Source organism: Saccostrea echinata, unplaced genomic scaffold (assembly GCF_033153115.1).
Source record: "Saccostrea echinata isolate AGI-Se365-2 ecotype Australia unplaced genomic scaffold, CSIRO_AGI_Sech_v1 ptg000006l, whole genome shotgun sequence".
In the NCBI taxonomy this organism is placed as follows: Eukaryota; Metazoa; Mollusca; class Bivalvia; order Ostreida; family Ostreidae; genus Saccostrea; species Saccostrea echinata.
This window is the reverse complement of record NW_026889755.1, coordinates 15924126-15946509: the sequence shown is the minus strand read 5'-3', so window position 1 is coordinate 15946509 and position 22384 is coordinate 15924126. Positions and strand designations below refer to the sequence as shown.

At 33.0% G+C, this 22384-nt stretch overlaps 2 protein-coding genes across 3 annotated transcripts in view; one reads left to right on the top strand and one right to left on the bottom strand.

The window, feature by feature from the left end:
• Nucleotides 1–4815: 4815 nt before the first annotated feature.
• LOC133180296 (uncharacterized) lies at nt 4816–19733 on the bottom strand. 2 transcript variants are annotated; one of them, XM_061314838.1, is made up of 8 exons: nt 19435–19733; nt 18981–19086; nt 12845–13005; nt 12510–12581; nt 11954–12112; nt 7379–7502; nt 6614–6738; nt 4816–6385 (listed from the first exon to the last, which is right to left on the bottom strand). In XM_061314838.1, exons 1-8 carry the CDS (start codon nt 19464–19466, stop codon nt 6187–6189), a joined length of 978 nt encoding a protein of 325 aa, XP_061170822.1. In that variant the 5' UTR covers nt 19467–19733; the 3' UTR covers nt 4816–6186. The 2 variants fall into 2 exon arrangements, with proteins under 2 accessions (XP_061170822.1, XP_061170823.1); XM_061314839.1 differs by lacking the exons at nt 18981–19086; nt 19435–19733 and adding an exon at nt 13689–13782.
• Nucleotides 19696–22384, top strand: part of LOC133180295 (transcription termination factor 2-like) — a 22449-nt gene continuing 19760 nt past the window's right edge. Inside the window, exons 1-4 of the mRNA XM_061314837.1 lie at nt 19696–19723; nt 21457–21562; nt 21868–21951; nt 22065–22131. Of these exons, the coding sequence (XP_061170821.1) occupies nt 19696–19723; nt 21457–21562; nt 21868–21951; nt 22065–22131 (285 nt within the window). The remainder of the gene's footprint in view (nt 19724–21456; nt 21563–21867; nt 21952–22064; nt 22132–22384) is intronic.

The window sequence follows — 22384 nt, the reverse complement described above, 5'->3', positions numbered from 1 at the left end:
ATACCATGTAATTTCAATTACTTTTTCAATTACATTCAATTACTTTATATAATACACATTCATGATTTATTCATGATATATCGTCACCACTACCTCCCCATTTTACTGGTTTTTATTTTATTGTTAAACATATCCTCAATCCTTCAATAATACAAAATCTTAGGTTAATGCTTACAAAAAAAATAAATGATTGGCTTGATAATAATAAACTAGTTTCTTTCTAATCATTATGTAGATTTTGAATTTTTTGATCTATGTTTATAAATATGAATTTTAAACCATCCTTCTTAGGTCTATTCAGCTATGAAACACACATTTATTATATTTCAGTCTTTGTTGTTTGATCAATAATAAAGAAAAAGAAGGTGTGTGTCATTAATTAAGTTCTCTCTTGTTGGGAAGAGATAATTGCCCTCCAGATCACAGCTATAAATTGTAATCAAAACAAATCAACTCCTCTAAAGAGATATTCATTCCATGATTTAGAAGACAAAGCCAATGGAGATAATTATTTCAATTTAAAATGCTCCGCTAGCTTTAGAAAAGAAACACTTTCAATTTGATAATTATTTTAACATCTAAACAGATTTTTATGAATGAATTTTCAATCTGTACAATTCTGATTTATGAAGTAAAATTATTCAACATAAATAGCAATTTAGGATGTTCAGGTTACCTTCAAAGGAAATATATAATTTGAGGGGTAACAGTTGCGACTCATTTCACTCTATTAAAATGCTCACTTTTAATCAAATATCATAAGCCATGCAATTTGTGTACATGTAGGTTTGTGTGGTGGAAACTGCATCAAACTGATCGCGGATAGTTCTTTAAGAGATTCTTATTGTTTTGTAAATAAATGTTATAAATTAAACCAGAGTGATACACAATGCCTATAGCATATTATTTCTTGTACTGTTTGTGCAGAGGCTGATCTTATATACAAATAAATGAAGTTCTGTATATTCATTGACAAGGATTATAAAAATTTTCCAAAAAATTAAAAATGTAATTTGTAATTTAATTAATTACTTTTGCAAAGTAATTGTAATTTAATTAATTACATGTCTTAGAAAGCCTGTAATTTAATTGTAATTTAATTGAAAAAAAAGTCAAAGTAATTGTAATTTAATTAATTACATTTTAAAGTAATTGACCCCATCCCTGCTTGATAGCCATGTGGGCTACTGAATATTGCAATTCTGGGGCCCACATCAAAATTTATTCACCCACAGATTATCACACCTTCTACTGAATATAAAAACAACAACCCCATTTTTCGTTTTTTTTTTATCATGTGCTTCGTGTTTCTTTTCTATCCGTTGTAACATTATGCACGACTTATCTAAATTTGAAGTGGAACTCTTCTGTTTATGAAGATTGATATGATCATTCAATATCATATATAGAGCACACATGGCACGTTTTCATTCACAAATAAGAACAGTACTTTTTCGTTTCTTGGGCTCATTGACCCGTCGATGCCACATTGTGCCCGACACAATCACTAAGACGCTTTATGTATAAGTACTTCTTATGGGTAATTATAAAGCACTTTACTGATTATGAAATTTTTCAAGAGAAAAATACAAAACATTCGGACAAAACTGAAAAACAAATATTTATTATCGTAAATTTTCTAATCGCCATGTGGACAACTTGAACGTAATTTTAAGTTGCCCATATGGAACATTAGTTGCAAATTTCGAGTGGGCGACTGTTAATTTCAAACCCTGAGATGGTGTACTATATGTTTTTATAGGGCTAAAAGCCATGTAAAAGTGGCGAATTAGCTCTACCAAAATTCCACATTTTAATTTATCACTAAAAAAATAACTTTTTTAACAGTAATTAGTGACCCGGATGAAATGGAACTCATGTAAACACTCTTCTTTCAGCAGTGAATTCAAAATATGCTTTTATGTAACCAGGATAGAAGAATTAAGTTGAAAATGAATATATAACGAAAGAAAGTCATATTGACAAAAATGACGAAAATACATAGTTAGTAAACATGACAATTATCCATCATTTTTCAGAATGACGGATTTCAGTCTCATCCCCACTGTTATTTATGGATTGAATTTTTCCCATTTTTATTTTTATGATTTTTAACCCCCATCCCCCCCCCCCCCCCCAAAAAAAAATCAATTTAAATAAATAAAATTATTGGTATGTATGTAAATCACTGCAAGGTTAGCACAATTCTAAAAAAAAATATATGTATATATACAGTCAGGGGTGAGACTGATATCCGTCATTTTTAAAAATGATGGATAATCGTCATGTTTTCTAACTATGTATTTTCGTCATTTTTGTCAATATGACTTACTATCGTCATATTTTCTTTTTCAACATAATTCTTCTATCCTGGTTACATAAAAGCGAAATTTGAATTCACCGCTGCAAGAAGAGTACGTAAGTTTAATTTCATCCGGGTCACTAATTACTGCCTACCACGTGCATTAGAACATCAACATGGAAGGTGAAAGTTTTTATTTTAGCGGTAAAATGTCGAATTTTGGTAGAAATATTGGGCCATTTTTACACTGCTTTTAGCCATATAAAAACATATAGTACACCGTCTGGAAGAATACGTACTTGTAGAGAAAAGTCTCAACAAAAAGTTAAAGCCATAAAAAAGTAGTGCGCCCCGTAAAACAAGTGAGATATTTCAGTGCGCCCAGGCCCTCCATTTTGAAAAAAGACGAAATATCGTCATTTTCGTCTTCTTTGGTTTTTAATGCAAATAAATTGACAAATAACTCTTCCACTCTTATTTTTGCTTGGGAAATTTGTACCGTCAACATAACCAGTCTTGTAGTCAACTGTATTAGAGAAATGAAGTTTGTTTACGATGTTTTTAGTCCTTTTTTCGGTTGGTGGATCTAACATTTTTCAAAGAGAGGTAACTAGGTATTCTAGAAACACTGTAAATTTTTATGACTGTTTTTTGTCATTTTCTTAAAAATGACGAGTTTTAGTCATAATAAAAATTTTATTTTATGACTAAAAATCATCATTTTAAGAATGACGGATTTCAGTCTCACCCCTGACTGATATATTCATTGCACTATTGTTATTTCAAAAAAAAAAAAAAAAAAAAAAATTCATAGGTACCTGGGTCTTGGTTTATAAATATATATGTACCTTATTGATATGTACTCTTTTTTTTTTTTTTTTACATATCAATAAGATACATACATATTTATAAACCAAGACCCAAATACCTGTGGCCTGTTTTACTATAGAACAATTACATGCGACTAAGATCAAAAACTTCATAAAATTTTGCACAATCAATGATTCTAAATGAAATTATATTTTGGTCTTCGTTATAAGTTCTTTTGTAAAATGGTAGCTGACTCTGAATAACCACACGACACAAACATGCACAATGGCCAGTGGCAGGCCCCAGTTTATCCTATTCTCCACGTTTGCTATCGTATCTTTGAAAAGCACAATAGACGACAAAATACAAAAGTTCTTGGGATATATAAGTTCTTAAGGAGATAATTTAGCAAATTAATGAGGAAAATACGTACTATAAAGTTCTGTAAATATTGAATAAAATTCTTCCTTGCTGATAGTGATACAAACGACCTTCACCTTCGAATTTTTGGTAAGTCGTACGTTTACTAATCGTATTCGTGTGGTAATTTTCACTGCAAATCTCTGAAATAGAGGATTTTTTCTCATTTCTCTTTAAAAAAATAGTTTAATCTTATTTTTAATTGCATGTCGGAGACTTCAGACATAAATAATTTTATTGTCTTGGGGACAAATGTACACTTTATAGAACTGGAAAATCCAGCAAAACTTGGCAAGGAAAATTTTTAAAATCAAGCAAAACTTGGCAAGGAAATTTTTTAAAATCAAGCAAAACTTGGCAAGGAAGTTTCAGTCAGGGAGAGGGAAGGGACCAAGCCAAAATTCCTTTTAAAGCAAAAAAAAGGGGGGATGGTCATCAGACGTTACTATTGAGGGGAACACGCATAAAGTAGTTGTTTTCTATAGTATTCTACATATCAACAAAATTAATATTGGAGGAGCCCCCCCCCCCCCCTTTTCCTACAGCCATGAAATCATATATGTGTATATCTGCAGGATTTTTGTTAAACATTGATATCTATTACCTGAGTGAAGAAACCAGAAGAATCTTTATTGATGCATTCAAAATTACAAATGTTATATGATCATACATTTTTTTACATGTAGGAGCAGAGATCAACATATAAAACCATGCACAAGTTTTATATATCTCTGGTAAGAATAATTAAATTTATACATCAGACTAAATCACTGAAGGGGCGCAGTTTACACACTATCAGTGACGTACAGTGGAAAACTTGAATATAGTTCAGTACAATGGCTTGATACATAAAAATCATAAGTTAATATTTTATGAGGGGGGGGGGGGTCCCTTTGAGTTTGCATTTTTGAATTTCATTCCCAGTACTATATATACCAGGTATTTTAACATATAGGAATTTTGCATCATTTTTTCCTATAGTGGAATACTATAAAGCACTTTTTATTTGCAATAACATTATTTTCGCATTATGCTAGTTTTTCTGCTCCCCAAAATTTCATTCTCATGTATATTTATATGGTAAAGGATTAAATAATTTAAAAGCAATAACTAAATTTTTTGAAAATTCTGTCGCGATTATAAATGCCAAATAACTTTATTGCAAAAAATATAATTAAGGTGTGGGGAAAAGTTTGTGATCCACAGTACTTGAAAATAAAGAAAACACAGAGAGGGAGAGAGATATATATGCATATTACAACATTTCCTCATAACAAAACTGGTTTTAACATTTAATGCATTTATTTGTACATTAAATTAAATCAATGTTGACAAAATATTATGTCCTTATTGATTTTTTTTTTCATATCAAAATATAACACTTTTTCTAATCATTTCATTCAAATTTTTGAAATCTAAAATGATGTGAATGTCTTGAGATAGACAATCAACCAAAACACAAAATAAATCCCCAAAATTTTTAGCATTTTCATCCTGTGCACCAAAGAATAAATCCTTTTATGGCACTCAAAACCACAAGTGATATATATTGTACAAAATTTAATACATGTACACATATTAGTTAACATAAGCTGTAATTAACAGTTTAAAAATATTCACATAGAATAAAACTGGCAAATCACGTATAATACATGGCAAGCATGACTCAATAACTAGAACATATTACTCTTTGGAATGCAAACCATTCACAGCCCTTGCTGAGATAAAAGCTAAATACAGTCATTATACTGTACACTACATCAGAATTTAATACTATCAGAACTTGGTGAAAACTGTAAAAGTAATTAAAACTCAGTAAAAATGTAAATCTAAAAGGTCAGTTTTTGTTAAAAAGGATGAATGTGTATTGCACTGTATTATTGACTTAGAAAGAAACTTTGAGGTACATGTATTAAAGATTAATTACTAGTCTACAGTCAGCTAAAATGACATATTTGTACAAAAAGGTAATAATGTAATTATTCCAAAATCTTTGGATTTCTATCCCAAAACACAGCTAGTCTAAATATTTCTGTTTTGATCCTGACAAAGAAGTTTAAAAAAAAAAAAAAAACGCTTATAGCCAAGTGCTTCATTATAAACATAATTCGTTAAATCCATTAATTTCAGGATATTTTTCATGTGTGTTTTTTGGCTATCACTTTGCTGTAAGCATAAATTTGTTATAAGAAGGTTCATTATGAGCATGTTTTACTGTGCTATAAAGAAACAAAAAGAAGTGAAGAATCAAACAAAGCATGAATTTCAAAATCATCACTCAATTCTGGATTAAAACTGTATCTTTACATATATTACAAAACAACCATCTATAAATGCAGGAAACAGCAAAATGTTTAACAAGTAACAATATATATCAAAAAATACACCTCTAATAGCCAGTGTGATCTCAAGGAGATTTACAAGGACTAACCTTCTTAACATGATATTGATTTTTCAAAGGTAACTAAATATTATCCCACTATTTATGGTGAAAATGATGATGCTATAATAAATAAATAATAGTATGAAAAATGGACATTTGTTTTGTAAGTATATTACTAAAAACTTCACTAACACTTACAGTCACAAATCCTAATAAGTATGGTAATGATATAAATAAGATGACGGTAGAGGTAAGTAATATTGTATAAACGTCATTCACATTCCCCCTCAACGAATCCTCTTTTACTGAACACATCAATGTAATAATTCCCTCCGTTCATGATCAGCACAGCAGACATAACACCAAGGAATATACAGTGGGCCACGTAAAAGTTATACCAGATAAAGACGCCCGCTAGACTGACAATACAGAACAACCAGTTAAAGAAGTAAAACATGAAGGGACGGCACCTGAAACACAAAGAAAACGACACTATAGTCATTTAATACTGGAACATTTTAGTTCATCAAATAAAACGGCATACACATGTACTTTCAAATTATAGATTGAAATGTTACTTATAACTATGTAACTTTGCATGAATATGAATTGAACATAAAATGCAGAAAAGGCAGAATTTTTTCTTTCTTATTCTTTCAAAATTAAAAAAAAATATTTCACTTTAGAATTAATATTACCTGTCCCCACAAATATTGAATGTTTTGTACAGGCAGCTTTCCTGCTTTTTTCCAAGATAATTAAAACTTGTGACATACTCCTCACTAGGTTTAGCCACGATATGGATGACCAGAAAATAAATTCCCTGTTAATAAAAATATATAGTCATTTTATAGCAATACATAGAGAAATGAAATTGAAATCAGAGCATAATGGATACTAGTACTATAATACATGTATGTGTAATGTATTTGTGCAAAAGTTATTTTAGACTAGGTTTAATAATACAATACAATAAAAGTGCAATTCAAATGATTAGGCTAAAAGATGAATTTTCTAAATAATTTATCAGGAAAGAAGAAAATGTTTAGCTGGACCGGAAATCTCACCCTGGACCCCACATCACTAGTCAGGTGCTCTACCAACTGAGCTACCCAGGCTGATATCCATGGCCCAAACCATTACATTCCTCCCTCCTTAAATTGTCTTCACCCTCATAGACACAACCCAAGCTCTTATTTGCACCTGGCAGGACTTTCACCTGCAAGTCCAGGGGTGGTCAATGACACCAAATTATGTAAAGAAGTAGAAAAGAAGAGAAGAAAAGGTATGACTGGACCAGGAATTGAACCTGGGCTTCTAACATCGATATCTTGAATACCATGGATGTGTCAAAGTCATTTGGAGATCCTGGAACTTTTCTTAAGTCAACAATATCATAAGCCTTACTGTATGTGCAAAGTGTGGTACTATGAGTGAACGTAAGAACGATCAAGTTTACATACACTGTGAATGAAGAAGCAAGCAAATGGCACCAGCAGTAACCAGATAGGGGATTCCTCTGACATCTCTGGTACAACAAACTCCTGGAACCAGTACTGGGAGACTTCCTCTCTGTACCACCGGATCCTGTATGGAATTTTAAGACAAGAGGCCCATGGGCCTTGAATCGCTCTTCTGATAAACTGTGCAACCTATCACTTCTATTTGAACCCTCGAGGTATCCTGTATATTTAGATAAACCCTTGAAATTCCAATTCACACTCTGAGAACCCAAGATGATTCTAAGCCAATTAGTACCTGAGAGTTGGTCATGGTGACCCACTTATCACTTGTCATTGTCTGAGGACCCATCAACTAAGTTTGATGATTCTAAGCCAATTAATACCTAAAATATTTTTTAAAATTATAACCATAAAATTTTATAAGTAGGTCAAAGTGACCTACTTTTCAATTGTTGTACTCCAAGGACCCAAGATGCATCAATTGACAAAGTTTGATGATTTTAAGCCAATTAGTACCTGAAATATTTAATTAAAGCCATAAATTTTCAAAAGTAGGTCACCGTGACCTACTTTTCAGTTGCTGTACTCCGAGGACCAAAGATACATCGACTGACAAAGTTTGATGATTCGAAGCCAATAAGTACCCAAAATATTAAATTAAAGCCATAAATTTTCAAAAGTAGGTCACAGTGACCTACTTTTCAGTCAATCTACTCCCAGGACCAAAGATGCATCAACTGACAAATTTTGACGATTCTAAGCCAAATAATTCCTGAAAATATTAAATACAGCCATAAAATTTCAAAAGTAGGTCACCGTGACCTACTTTTCAGTTGTCGTTCTCCAAGGACCCAAGATGCATCAACTGACAAAGTTTGATGATTCTAAGCCAAAAAGTACCCAAAATATTTAATTAAAGCCATAAATTTTCAAAAGTAGGTCACCATGACCTACTTTTCAGTTGTTGCACTCCGAGGACCCAAGACACATGAACTGACAAAGTTTTATGATTCTAAGCCAATTAGTACCCGAAATATTTAATTAAAGCCATAAATTTTTGCAAGTAGGTCACAGTGACCTACTTTTTAGTCGACGTACTCCGAAGACCCAAAAGTCATCAACTGACAAAGTTTGATGATTCAAAGCCAATTAGTACCCCATATATTTAATTAAAGCCATAAATTTTCAAAAGTAGGTCACTGTGACCTACTTTTTAGTTGACCTACTCCGAAGACCCAAGATGCATCAACTGACAAAGTTTGATGATTCTAAGCCAATTAGTACCTGAAATATTTAATTATAGTCATATAAATTGAAAAGTAGGTCACGATGACCTACTTTTCAGTTGACCTTTTTTGAGGACCCAAGATGCATCAACTTACAAAGTTTTATGATCATAAAACTAAAAATGTCCAAATTATGCTTCTAAAACGCTTTGAAATCGAATGCCTGCAAAGTTCAAAAAGTAGGTCACTGTGACCTACTTTTTAATAAATATGTTTTATGGCCCCAAGATGCATCATCTTACAAGATTTAATGATTCTAAACCTCTCGGTATTCGAATTAATGACCTTAATTGTTTTGAAAAAGATAAGCCATAATATTCAACAAGAGGCCCATGGGCCACAACGCTCACCTGAGTAACTTTGGCCTTGCTGTTTTTCACCCGATTTCCCCCTTGTAATACCTATTGTGGGCCCGCCCTACCCCAGGGGTCATGATTTGTACAATTTAGAATCTGGACTTCCCCAGGAAGTTTCCACATAAGTTTCAGCTTTTCTGGCCCAGTGGTTCTTGAGAAGAAGATTTTTAAAGATTTTTTTCTACATTTTTCAATGTAAAACTTGGATTCCCTATTGTGGCCCCGCCCTACCCCCGGGGGTCATGATTTTAACAATTTAGAATCTACACTACCCCAGGATGCTTCCACATAAGTTTCAGCTTTTCTGGCCCAGTGGTTCTAGAGAAGAAGATTTTTAAAGATATTTTCTAAATATTTCAATGTAAAACTTGGATTCCATTGTGGCCCCGCCCTACCCCCGGGGGTCATGATTTGAACAGCTTAGAATCTACACTACCCAAGGATGCATCCACATAAGTTTCAGCTTTTCTGGCCCAGTGGTTCTTGAGAAGAAGATTTTTAAAGATTTTTTCTACATATTTCAATGTAAAACTTGGATTCCCTATTGTGGCCCCTGCCCTACCCCTGGGGGTCATGATTTGAACAATTTAGAATCTACACTACCCCAGGATGCTTCCACATAAGTTTCAGCTTTTCTGGCCCAGTGGTTCTTGAGAAGAAGATTTTTAAAGATTTTTTTCTACATTTTTCAATGTAAAACTTGGATTCCCTATTGTGGCCCCGCCCTACCCCTGGGGGTCGTGATTTTAACAATTTAGAATCTACACTACCCAAGAATGCTTCCATATAAGTTTCAGGTTTTCTGGCCCAGTGGTTCTTGAGAAGAAGATTTTTAAAGATTTTTTCTACATTTTTCAATGTAAAACTTGGATTCCCTATTGTGGCCCCGCCCTACCCCTGGGGGTCGTGATTTTAATAATTTAGAATCTACACTACCCAAGGATGCTTCCACATAAGTTTCAGCTTTTCTGGCCCAGTGGTTCTTGAGAAGAAGATTTTTAAAGATTTTTTTCTACATTTTTCAATGTAAAACTTGGATTCCCTATTGTGGCCCCGCCCTACCCCCGGGGGTCGTGATTTTAATAATTTAAAATCTACACTACCCCAGGATGCTTCCACATAAGTTTCAGGTTTTCTGGCCCAGTGGTTCTTGAGAAGAAGATTTTTAAAGATTTTTTTCTACATTTTTCAATGTAAAACTTGGATTCCCTATTGTGGCCCCGCCCTACCCCTGGGGGTCGTGATTTTAACAATTTAGAATCTACACTATCCAAGGATGCTTCCACATAAGTTTCAGCTTTTCTGGCCCAGTGGTTCTTGAGAAGAAGATTTTTAAAGATTTTTTCTACATTTTTCAATGTAAAACTTGGATTCCCTATTGTGGCCCCGCCCTACCCCCGGGGGTCGTGATTTTAATAATTTAAAATCTACACTACCCCAGGATGCTTCCACATAAGTTTCAGCTTTTCTGGCCCAGTGGTTCTTGAGAAGAAGATTTTTTAATGACCCCACCCTTTTTTGTCTTTTCTTGATTATCTCCCCTTGGAAGGGGGCTTGGCCCTTTATTTTAACAATTTAAACTCCCCTTCACCCAAGGATGCTTTGTACTAAGTTTGGTCAAAATTGGCCCAGTGGTTCTTGAGAAGAAGTTGAAAATGTGAAAAGTTTACAGACGGACGGACGGACGGACAGACAGACGGACAGACGGACGACGGACAACGGGTGATCAGAAAAGCTCACTTGAGCTTTCAGCTCAGGTGAGCTAAAAAGTAGGTCAAGGTGACCTACTTTTTAGTTGACGTACTTCGAGGACCTAAGATACATAAACTGACAAAGTTTGATGATCATAGGCCTTAAATTGTTCAAAATATGCCTCTAAATCATTTTGAAAAAGAATGGCCGCAAAATTTAAAAAGTAGGTCACCATGACCTACTTTTGAGTCAACATGATATGAGGTCCTTAGATGCATCAACTGACAAGATTTGATGATTCTAGTCCTTATAGTAAGCAAAATATCAACATTTTAATAAAATGTAATTTTTGGTCAACTTTGAAGTGACCTTGAGACCACGCCCTTTGCCCCAGGGTAAATCCCCGTGCAAATTTTAATCTACAACATATCCTCATCCTTTTGTGTAAGTTTGGTGATAATCTGCCCAGTGGTTCTTGAGAAGAAGATTTTTTAGCAACCAGTACTTTTGTTTCTATTTTCCTAATTATCTCCCCTTGTTAAAGGGTCACAACCCCAGTTTTAGTATAAAAGGGAGCCCTTGGGCCAAGGATACCTTGTGACAAATTTGACAATAATTGGCCAAGGGGTTCTTGAGTTATGGCCCATATTCTAAAAAGTTTACGCACACCGCACGCCGCACACCGCACAAATGGCCATAGCATTAGCTCTTTGAGCCTTTGGCTCAGAAGAGCTAAAAATGTAGATATCACTTAGATACTCCATACATACATACCTGGTACATTCAAATGCAGGCAAAAGATGTTACAATCCTTTTTATACATATTTAAATATGATCCTTTAATAACAGTGTTTTTTTTTTTTCAAAGATGAAAAAATAATATATAGTGTCTTAAGATTCATGGTTCCATTATTATCATTTTTTTAAAAAAAAAAACTTTTTGTAGTGCACAATATGAGAAAGACTTGATAAGCTGTTAACATAAAGTATGAAAGTTTAAATGCAGTTAGGCTACAGGGACAAATGATTCATTATAAACATAATTTGTTATTTCCATTAAGTTCTAGATATGTTTTAAAACATACAGGTAGTGCAAATATCACCTCATTATAAGCATAACTTCATTATAAATGTGTTTGCTGTAACCATGTTTTACTGTATTTAGAGTTGGAACCACTAGATATACTAGATATAAACAAATTCACTAAGATATTTCTGAAATGAAATAAATATACACAAACCCAAATGAAAGCAGAGCAGGCAGAATGTGTATGTACGCTGAGGTAACTTTGTCTGTACTGTGGAAGACTAGAGAATTTCTGTACACAACCATGGCCCAAATCAGAGGTCCGTTAGACAGGGCAAAGACAACCGCAAACATCTCCCCACTACCAGGAATCCTACAGGATCAAGTAAAAGTTTGTAATCAATTAACATTGACTGAGTGTTGTAGCAGTAATTTACAATAAGATGAAAGAGTCAAATTGACCTCATGGACAGAGGTATTCAACATTTTTAAAACGGAGTTAATATTGTTTACGATAGTATGAAATAACTGCATAAAAGATTTACTAGTATAAAATTAATTATAAAATATTTCACTATATTACTTTTCTTTGTTTGGAGCTACAAATATATTAAGTTGTTAATTGAAAAAGTATTCTATTATATTGAAGTTTAATACAATATAAGACTTAGAGGCATGCAGGGATGCTCCCTAAATTAGCCCTCTCCTGAAATATGTGACCATTCATTTTTGAGGATCAAAACTGAGTCAGACAAGTTCGTGCTACTTACCAGATAAAAATGTACCACAGGATGTTGGCATAGTAACAGAAGTCCAGTAGAAAATATTGCCACTTGTTCTTGCTGAAAGTACACAGAACATGGAATTACCCAATTCTGAGCCGTCAAATTCCGCTCAAGATTTCGACAACAAAAATTTTATTGCAGCTTTAACAATCAATACTATGGGGGGTTCAAAATATATGTATCTGTAAATTTTGTTTTTAACAATTTTCTGAGAATTCAATAAGTATTGTATTATTTGAGTTTTTTATTTTTATCTACATTGTACTTTATTGAACTGTGTAATTGACAAGATACTAATCGATTATCTGGACTTGACTTACCAGTACATGATAACCCTGATGAGGATAAGTAGGGGGGTACTAACAGCGTAATAGTACGGCAACAACCACTGGGCATACACTGTGGCATGTGTCAAAAATATAATGGTGATCACCGCCAAAACGTACACACACTTCTCGATAATCCGAGACTTCTTCCATTCCTACAACGGAAAATAAATACCGTGTACAAATGGTGTTGTCTCCCTTACACCAATGAGTTAGTCAGTGATGAATGAAATGAATCTGGACAAATATGTTCAGTGGTTTACTTGCCATCAGCAGATATCAAACCATTGTATATATTGTTCATTAAAAGCTTCTAAATCAATTATACACACTTGTAAACTACAAAACAATTTAAGATTTATATCTAACAATTAGTAATTTCTCACAATCTTTTTCCTTCTTCTGCCATGCATATATAAAACAACAGAAAAAGGATTTCTAGCTCATTGTTACTTCATACAAACTAAAAAATTTCACAGAATTATTTTTGACAAAACTTGATGACTGACCAAAACTTTCATTTTAATAGCTGCAGCAACTAAGTTTTGCATGCAGATAAAACCAATAGTTGCACAGCAATGCAAATATGCAAACCCTAATGTAATATCCACTTAGGTAATTGGAACTATACAGGAAAATTGCAAATCCATGTGTCATTTGAATCGAGTAGTACTCAAGTAAATTGCTTTGTGTAGCAATCAATAAACTTTCATTCACAAAAGTATAATATATTGGTAGCACTTCATAATTTAACCTCGAATCATCCGCGATTTACCCTTATCATAAAACTATTTTCATTGCTTCTACAATGTACTTAAATAATCATTTTACAACTTACCTTTTTGCCATTTGTGACAGTTTTACCATTAGAAGATTCTTCTTCAAGTTGTTTATATTGCACAGAACTCTGTACCGATATCTGCACCATGTCCCCCATAGTTAATTATTATAGTACATACCAAACCCAGACACGACAACACATCTACTAGATATTTATCATCTTAAGTTTGTGTCTAATCTACTAATCCTTTAGCACATCATGAAAGAAGTGGTGAAAAGATCATCTCTTTATCTAATAATTCAGGATGTGTACAGTCGTCACCTGATAAAAGCTACTGCAGTACTAAAACACTTTTAGTCAAAGTACTGTATTCGAGTGTCAGTATTTATTGGGTTAAACAGCTGTCCAAAGGAGAGGCTGTTGGTCAAAGTATAAAATCCACCACCCAGTACACAGCTGATGTCAAACAACTTAGTAAACATAACAGTTGATATATTAAATGTCCAAGTAAATAAACAACTATACATGTATAATATTACATAGGGGTTTATAGAATCCAAATATATTGTCTGACTCAATAATTATCATGATTATCCAAAAAATTTACATGCACAGAAAAATGAACAATTTCAAAATAATAAATATCATGCTTTGTAGCATTATTAATTAACCAATGTTTGAGACATAGCAATAATAAATGACAAAGTTTGCATCTATTGATTGACAAACATAAGATGCACAAAATATGACATGTATTTCTACAACCCCCCCCTTGGGCCAGCACCATTTGATTTTCTGGTCTGCTCCTGAATTAGTTTACTCTCATGAATTTAAGTCATTCATATTTGTTAACTTTGATATCGGGATGGAATCATTTATCAAACTCATTAAATATGTGTATATGCGTATAATTTGAGGATTGTTTATCAAGTTACAGGTAAATGCACTATTATCAATACACAGATAAGGTTTAGCCATTTAAGTGCCCTAGAAAAATAGCTTGCACATGTATGACCTAAATAAATATACATGTACTACATATAAATAGAGGTACTGTTCGTACTGAACTCACAAAATGATACCCCCCTCCCCATATGAGTCTATTTTTTTGCTATGAGAAGGCCCAAATATCTGTGCAATCAAAACATAAAGTAGGAGGTGCACAAATGGCACTATGTAATATTACTCAAAGATTCTGGGAAGGCATCTTTAAACTATATTTAGTGGTACAAGAGGAGCTGAGGATAAGAAATGCATAATTATCCCTGTAGTGATATTATCATCTTCCCTAGCCAAGGGTTTCTGATACGCTACTCTTCTCATAAACTTATGAGGAGAGTAGCGTATCAGAAACCCTTGGCTAGCAAAGATGTGATATTATAGAAAGAATGGCAGTGTGTTTGTTTAACTATGGGAAACCTGAAATATGTGTCAAATGAAAAAGTACAAGCTAATTCAGAGAATTTGTGTCCCCCACTTAATGAAAAAAAGAAGAGCATGCACATATCTAAGGGGGGTTGGGAGTTGTCAGAAGTTTGACACTAATTTAAGAAAAGTGAGGTCAAGGTCAAAGGAAAGGTCAAGGTCAAAAATTCTTGATGCAGTTGAAAAGGTTACATCAGTATGTATTGGCATATGACGTTAAACTTTGATAAAAATATCTTGGATAGTTTCTTTGAAACTGAGCTTTGAACAGAGCTACTCTCAAAGTGTGACAGAAGGACAGACGGAAGGACAGAAGGATGGAAGGCAGACATGACAAACTCTATATGCCCCGGCCATATTCATGGCAGGGCATAAAAATGGGGCAGGACACTTTGAGAGGGGTTGGCAGGGCCATAGGGAGTTATGGTATAAAATTTCAAATGTAAAAGCTCAGAAGCTTCTTGAGATATCACCTGGAAACAAAAAGTATTACACACAGACAGAATTTATGAATTTACAACCATGACCTTTTGACATCAAAATCAATAGGGGTCTTTTTTAGGCCATAGGCAGTTGTTATGTAAAATTTCAGTGTGAAAGATTAAAGGCTCTTCAAGATATCACGTGGAAAATACAAATAGACAAACGGACAATGGGTGATCAGAAAAGTTCACTTGAGCTTTCAGCTCAGGTGAGCTAAAGATATATATGGCACACTGAAATTTCTGTGATTTTCAGAAGATTTTGCAATAAATGAATTATTAGCTACAATAATAAAACTGTTATCAATTGAAGCATTCCATGCAAATGACAAATGTAGTATACACATAATAATTCTTATTATAATACATATAGTTATTGATTAATTCTGGTTCTTCATTACAGAAATTGAATCTGTAGACATTCTGTGGATGACTGGAAATCAATTCTACATAAACAGAAATTATGTGTGCTATTTAACACTTATAAGGATATTAAATGACAGGTGAATACATTCTCAAGGTCACAAAAGAGACCAATGCTGCCACCCAGTGTGTTTTCCGTGCCTATACATTAAAACAAGCTTATAGAAAAGTGCCAGGGACAGACAATTTTGATTCGTTATAAACGTAATTCATTTATCCATCAAGTTCACAATACCATACATTTTTAAACCAAAGGGAATGAAAATCACTTCGCTGTAAGCTTGAATTCATTATAAGCTTGTTTGCTGTAACCAATATTGTTTTACTGTATATTTACTGTTTTACTGTATATGTTCAATACATTTTAGAAAAGATTATTGGAGTGCAATTTTTAATACAGAGATAAACATGTTCTTACTACAGTAGTAAATACCACAACCACTGGGACTTACAAGCACAGAATGGATGACCATAAAGATTTGCAATTCATAACGAGTGCATACTAGCATATACTGATGCATTAGAAATACACATTTTTCTTAAATATGAGCAGATGAGTATAATCTGAAAAATCTACCCTTGTCTGATTACAGTGTATACATGTATAAAGGATATATTTTTAATTCAATAAACATGCCAAGTACACTTTGAAACATCTGAATCCAAATAAGTTATGTTGTTACTGAGTTACTGTGGAATCATTTTATATCATGGGGGTCAATGTTCGTGGGCAAGCAAAATTTTGTTTGTTCGAGGGGACATAATTTCGTGGGTTACTCATTTATACGGTGGTCCAATGAATCAATATGTTTACAAAATAAATGTTTGTGGGGATGTAAATTCGTGGGTAAGGGTGACCCAAGAAATCCACGAACATTGGTCCCCCATAAACAATGATGATTCCACCGTAGTTTCTGTGGCAAATCCATGAGGAATATATTCACTTGAAATCAGGGTGATCCCAAAAATCTGTTTAGTACCCTCACCATTTTTCTTTGTATGACGATTTGACAAGAACATTGCACAATATGGTATACTCCAAAATTTAACATTACTAGAAAGAAAAATGATGTCCTTCAAACAGAGAAATTCATTTTCTCCCTTAATCACAGTATCCTCATAGGAAATTGGAGGCAAAATGTTCAAATAAAATGCTCTATGGTACAATATATCTCCTATCACAATGATTACAAATGTTAGCCACAATATTTGTTACAAAAACATATGTTTAACTGGTTAGATGCCTTAACTTTAGCCTGATCAGTTCAAATAGGGATCTGACATTGAAATCAAACAATTCCATATACAGTATTTGGCTTTTCTTTGGATCTTTCAATGTCTTCCACCTTGATCACCTCAAGATCATTTCCAGATAAATTACATTCCACAGTAGTTTCTGTGACATGAAGCAGAAGATGAAAGATTTTCTTTGATAATTATGGTGATCAGTGTACTAATCATGCTTGTACACAAGTATGAGTTACTTTACACATGGTATATGTACACAGGGCCTGGGAAGGGGCTGCGCCATGCGCCATATGCACATACTGTCGAAAAATGGCGCAATGAAATAATGGTCCGCAGTGCCATGCAGCGCACCCCACAAAATGCGGGTATGCATATTTTATTACTTTATAAGTTCATCGCAGTCCACGCTATCTGTATTCTTCATCGAAGTTATACGGAATCTGTGATGTATTACATGTATATAATATAATCAGAATCATCATTCGGCATATTGATATCCACTGGCAAATGAACAGTTTTTTTTTTCATGTCGTTAGATTCGTAGATGGTTGACCACAGCTTTACGAAAGTCACGGACATGGAAAATTTATATACCTTACAATGAAAAACCTTTTCAACGAAGTCCACTTATTTTGGCCTGTTCCGTGATCTCTAAATCGGCATCATTAAAAAATGGTGCTTTTGGTTTTATAAAATATACTTTTTCTAAATTATAGTTGGTAGAATGTAGATGACGATTGACTGATTCAAGTTCTTAGAAACGGAAAAATCATTTGCACTAGTCAATGTCATATGACTTGTAAATTCCTATCGCATTTTTCTTTTTAATTTTCCTAAATTTTGTTGTCAGAGATATATGCATTATCATATAGCATCATACTATGATTTATTTTAGAATGGCCCCAATATATTTCCCCTCGGCCCCTTAAATTTCAAAATGGCCCCATCATTTTATGAACAGTGGGGCCATTGGCCCCACCTGTTGCTTGACCTTCCCAGGCACTGTGTACAAAATGTCCTTGTATCTCTTGTCAAAAAAAAAAAAAAGGATCCATTTTCTCAAAACCCTTTCAGTAAAAATACAGGATCTGCCACTGTATATATAAGTTCTAACAAGATAGTTATAAGGTATTTCTTATACTTACTACTCATTTCAATGTATCTGAAAATTGTATATGTATGTGCAATGAACCTTGCTGTTTTGAAAATTATAACTTTTACTCCCCTCATGGTAAGACAAAAATACAGCACGTAAAACAGAAACTTTTTGCTTGTTAAGGAAGCTAAAAACACTGCAAACTAAAGAGTTCTAATTGTAGGGTAGTTTTATGTAGTTAGAGTGATCTGTCCTTAGGTGAAAGATAGCATTTATTGTCATCTACAGTTAATGACTGATTTGCAATGGATTAAAGTAATCTTAACATTATATTAGACAAAGATAAAGTACCAGAAATTGAATACATTATTAACATGTATAGTAAACAATGTTGATTTCTGTTTCCATATACTTTGCCTTTTAACTTTTTTCCTGGGGCCAATATAGAAGGATTGATGTTAATTGAAAATGTTATGACCTGAATAAACTCAATTATGTACACCTTTGTATGATATAAATTTTCTCAATGTCAATATATATACATATATATATATATATATATATATATATATATATATATATATATATATATATATATATATATATATATATATATATTTTCATCAGAGTTTAGAGCTTCCATAACATGTAATATATGCAGAGAATTTCACGTACCAAGAGAATAGATCTCAGTTTATGCCATTTTCCACTTGAGTTCCTGGCCTCCACCCACTGCTCTGGCTTCACTTGTGGTCTCTCTGCCACTTCAACAGTTACAAATCTATCAAAACCAAATATAATAATACTGTACTTGTGTACTCTCAAAGAGATGTCAGACCCAAGTGGTATATAGATAACCACCCTAGCTCCCCCACCAGCCCCCCCCCCCCCCCCAAAAGGAAATCATTAAACAATATATAAATGTATATAATATCATTGATGATGTCAAAGTCCTGTTACTTTTCACAAGCATAGGCACTTTGATCTTATGCTAAGCAGTAAACAACATATATTAGCATATGTTGATAATCCTCAGTGGCTTCACAGCCCTTTTTTCCCATTTTTGTGAGAGAACAAAAGGCACTACTATCGATTTAAATTAAATCGTAACATATAAAATAATACTTACTTATTAGTGTTTTCTTTTAGTGTATCTCTCATTCTAATTGTATTGTCTTTCAAGGAAAAATTTTACAATAACACCGTAAACACGTTGTTTGACATTTCATCATGTTTGGGTTTACCATAACTCCGTAAGTACATTACATTTGATAGGCCAAAAATCGATAAGCTGTTTTTAGAGTGAATTTGATTGGATTAATTTCTCTCGCGGTTTCTCGCGCGATATTTAATTTGAAAGTAGACAGATCGCGTCATAAACATAATCATAATGGAGGAGATCAAATGCGAGAAGCACAGTTAGTGATTTTTATTATAGCAGTTTTTACTTTTAACGTGATGGACTATTCCATGTTGGATCCAGACTTTTATATAAATTTGCCCTTTTTTGTCGAAGTTAAAGATTCACGTTGATGAACAATGCAAATTAAATGCATTAATATTTTTGTTGAAACGAAAACGAAAATAAAAAAAAAAATCCCCCTGAGTCCTTAAGTATGTTAAACCATGTGCCATTTCTTTAAGATTAATTGTATAAACTAGATCTCCTTTTTTGAACTTCTACACAGAGACATTTAACTAATTGTATGTCTGCTACCAAATAAATGACCATTTGTAATAAAGAAGTAGTTCTGTATCATCTACAGGTCCAGGAAAATCACTATATTTAGCTATATAGCTTAATTTACCTATATAGCTTTATTTACCTATATAATATAGCTTTATTTAGCTATTTTAGAATAAGTTTCTGTTTTATGAAAAGCAAACAAAAAGTCGCATGGAAAATATGGCTGATATTTTTTTAAAAAGGTTTGATAAAAACAACCTAGGGCATAGATAGTAAAAACATTGCCTCTTTTAAACACTTTTTAACCAAAAAATGCATCTCTATTGTTTGGATAGCTGTCCGTTACTGGAAGTGCGATGAGGCATGACTAAGTGTGATTGCCTTGCATTGTGCTGAATTATTACCAATCAATTATCTTGTTGACCAAAACTGCTTTTCTTTGTTAAAGTAGCTGCTTATTCACAGATTAACTGTTATACATAGCCCCAAAACTTTTAGATCTTTGATTGCAACTGCACAAAAGGAGAAACATTTTTAAAAGTGGGTTTTTGGTGAATTGTTTTCAGCCCATTTCAAAGTTGAAAACTAACACTGCCTCATTATGCGACTCTTTGTCTGCTTTTCATAAAACAGAAATTTACTCTGAAATAGCTAAATAAAGCTATATTATATAGGTAAATAAAGCTATATAGGTAGATCTAGCTATATAGCTAAATATAGTGATTTTCCTAGACCTGATCTAGCTGCAGAACTGTAGCCGTATGGTTTTATATTTTAGTCTTTGACCATAACGCATCAGATCCTGTAATGCAAATATTGTTTATTATCATTACAAAGTTGCGTCCTTCTCTTCCGTTGATCAAATTGTCTTCCTAAACAAGAACTGTAAAGCTCATTTGTAATTATTGGTGTATTAATTGATAGTGTCTTCTGTGTTTGTTTGAATCATAAATTAAGCACCAAAAAATCATTTTGGTTGGGCTCAGTGTTTATATACATGTATATGCATTATAAACATTTAAGGTCTCGATAAAATCCACAAACTTTTGCATGTATATACACACTTTTTCCGAGTACCTGGGTGCTCAATCAGAAAATGCCCAAGTAACCGATTATCAAATATTGACCGATTTGACATCCCTAACTATTATCATGATTATGACAAATTTTCAATAGTTTTAATTATTGTCATATGTCAAATAGAAACAAAATCTTATAGTGAAAAAAAAACTTGCATATATGTTTACTACAAAATCTACTTTATTAAAATTTTCTGCACACTAGTTGATACCATGCAGTGAGTATAAAAACACGATTTGTTTCAAGATTTACACAATTTTATGAGTTATGTGATCATAGTCTACATCATTTTCTTATTTAGGTTTTTGTTATGTTATAGTGCTATTACATGTATATGAATACATGTATATAATTTCATTAAAAACAATTCCATCTTTTTTTTAGATGAACTGTGCTTCCTAAAAACCGGATTAAAGGAAGGACCAACAAATGGTGTTAGTTTTTATATCTGCAGCCAATCAGCCACTTGTGGCTTTGTAAAGAAATCTGGGTATGTAAAATATACATGAAAAAATCGGTAAATCCAGTTTTATATTTGTGCTAAATTTGTATAGCATTAGCTAATTACGTGCTAAATTATCAGGTCAGCTTTGCAACTATACAATAAATAGTTCATATGTAAATTACAAGAAAAAAATTATCAACAGAGTTTCAGACTTTTGTGTTAACAGCAAGTGATTAGAATAGGTTGAGACCTGAATTCGGAAATGAAGCCTTGGAGGTAGAGGGAGGGGGGGGGATGTCAACTTAAGCAAATGGTCCCTTGTACTATAGCCTTGTTTATTTTCTTTTTAGACTTCAAAAACTGGAGTGTCCAAAGCATCACACAACTGTAGATCTTCAGTCCATATTCTGCTCAAAGAAAAATGATGAGAAAAGGTAACATGAAATTGGATATAGAAGAATCTATTTGTTATGTGTATAACATTTTACACAGATCAGTGCAAAACAAATCTGTGAATACATATTTCAAGGGATTTTGGTATTTTCAGGCAATATTACAGGTGTTGTAAGAGAGACTCACATGAGAACTGGTGTGGATATTTTAATCTAAGAAAGGTTTGTTAACCATAAATATCATTACCTCTGAGGTATGAATTATTTTTCATGTTCTTGTATTATGAATTTTAGACAGTGAATTCAGTATAATGTAAGAAGAACAGTTTGTTACAGAATTAAATTCCACAAATGTAGTAAATTTCAGTAACATATACATGTATACTTACAACTGGTAATGGTAAATGTTTGTTTACTTGCATACTATTGATCATGTTGATATAAAGAAAGTGATGTGATATGTTTTGTTTCTAAA

Excerpts from the sequence above, each read along its gene's own strand:
- LOC133180296 (XM_061314838.1), bottom strand. The coding sequence starts at position 19,466 with ATGAGAGATACACTAAAAGAAAACACTAATAA. Across the intron at positions 13,006-18,980 it reads AACTGAGATCTATTCTCTTG|GAATGGAAGAAGTCTCGGAT; the intron begins GTACGTGAAATT and ends TTTCCGTTGTAG. Across the intron at positions 6,386-6,613 it reads TTCAATATTTGTGGGGACAG|GTGCCGTCCCTTCATGTTTT; the intron begins GTAATATTAATT and ends TTTGTGTTTCAG.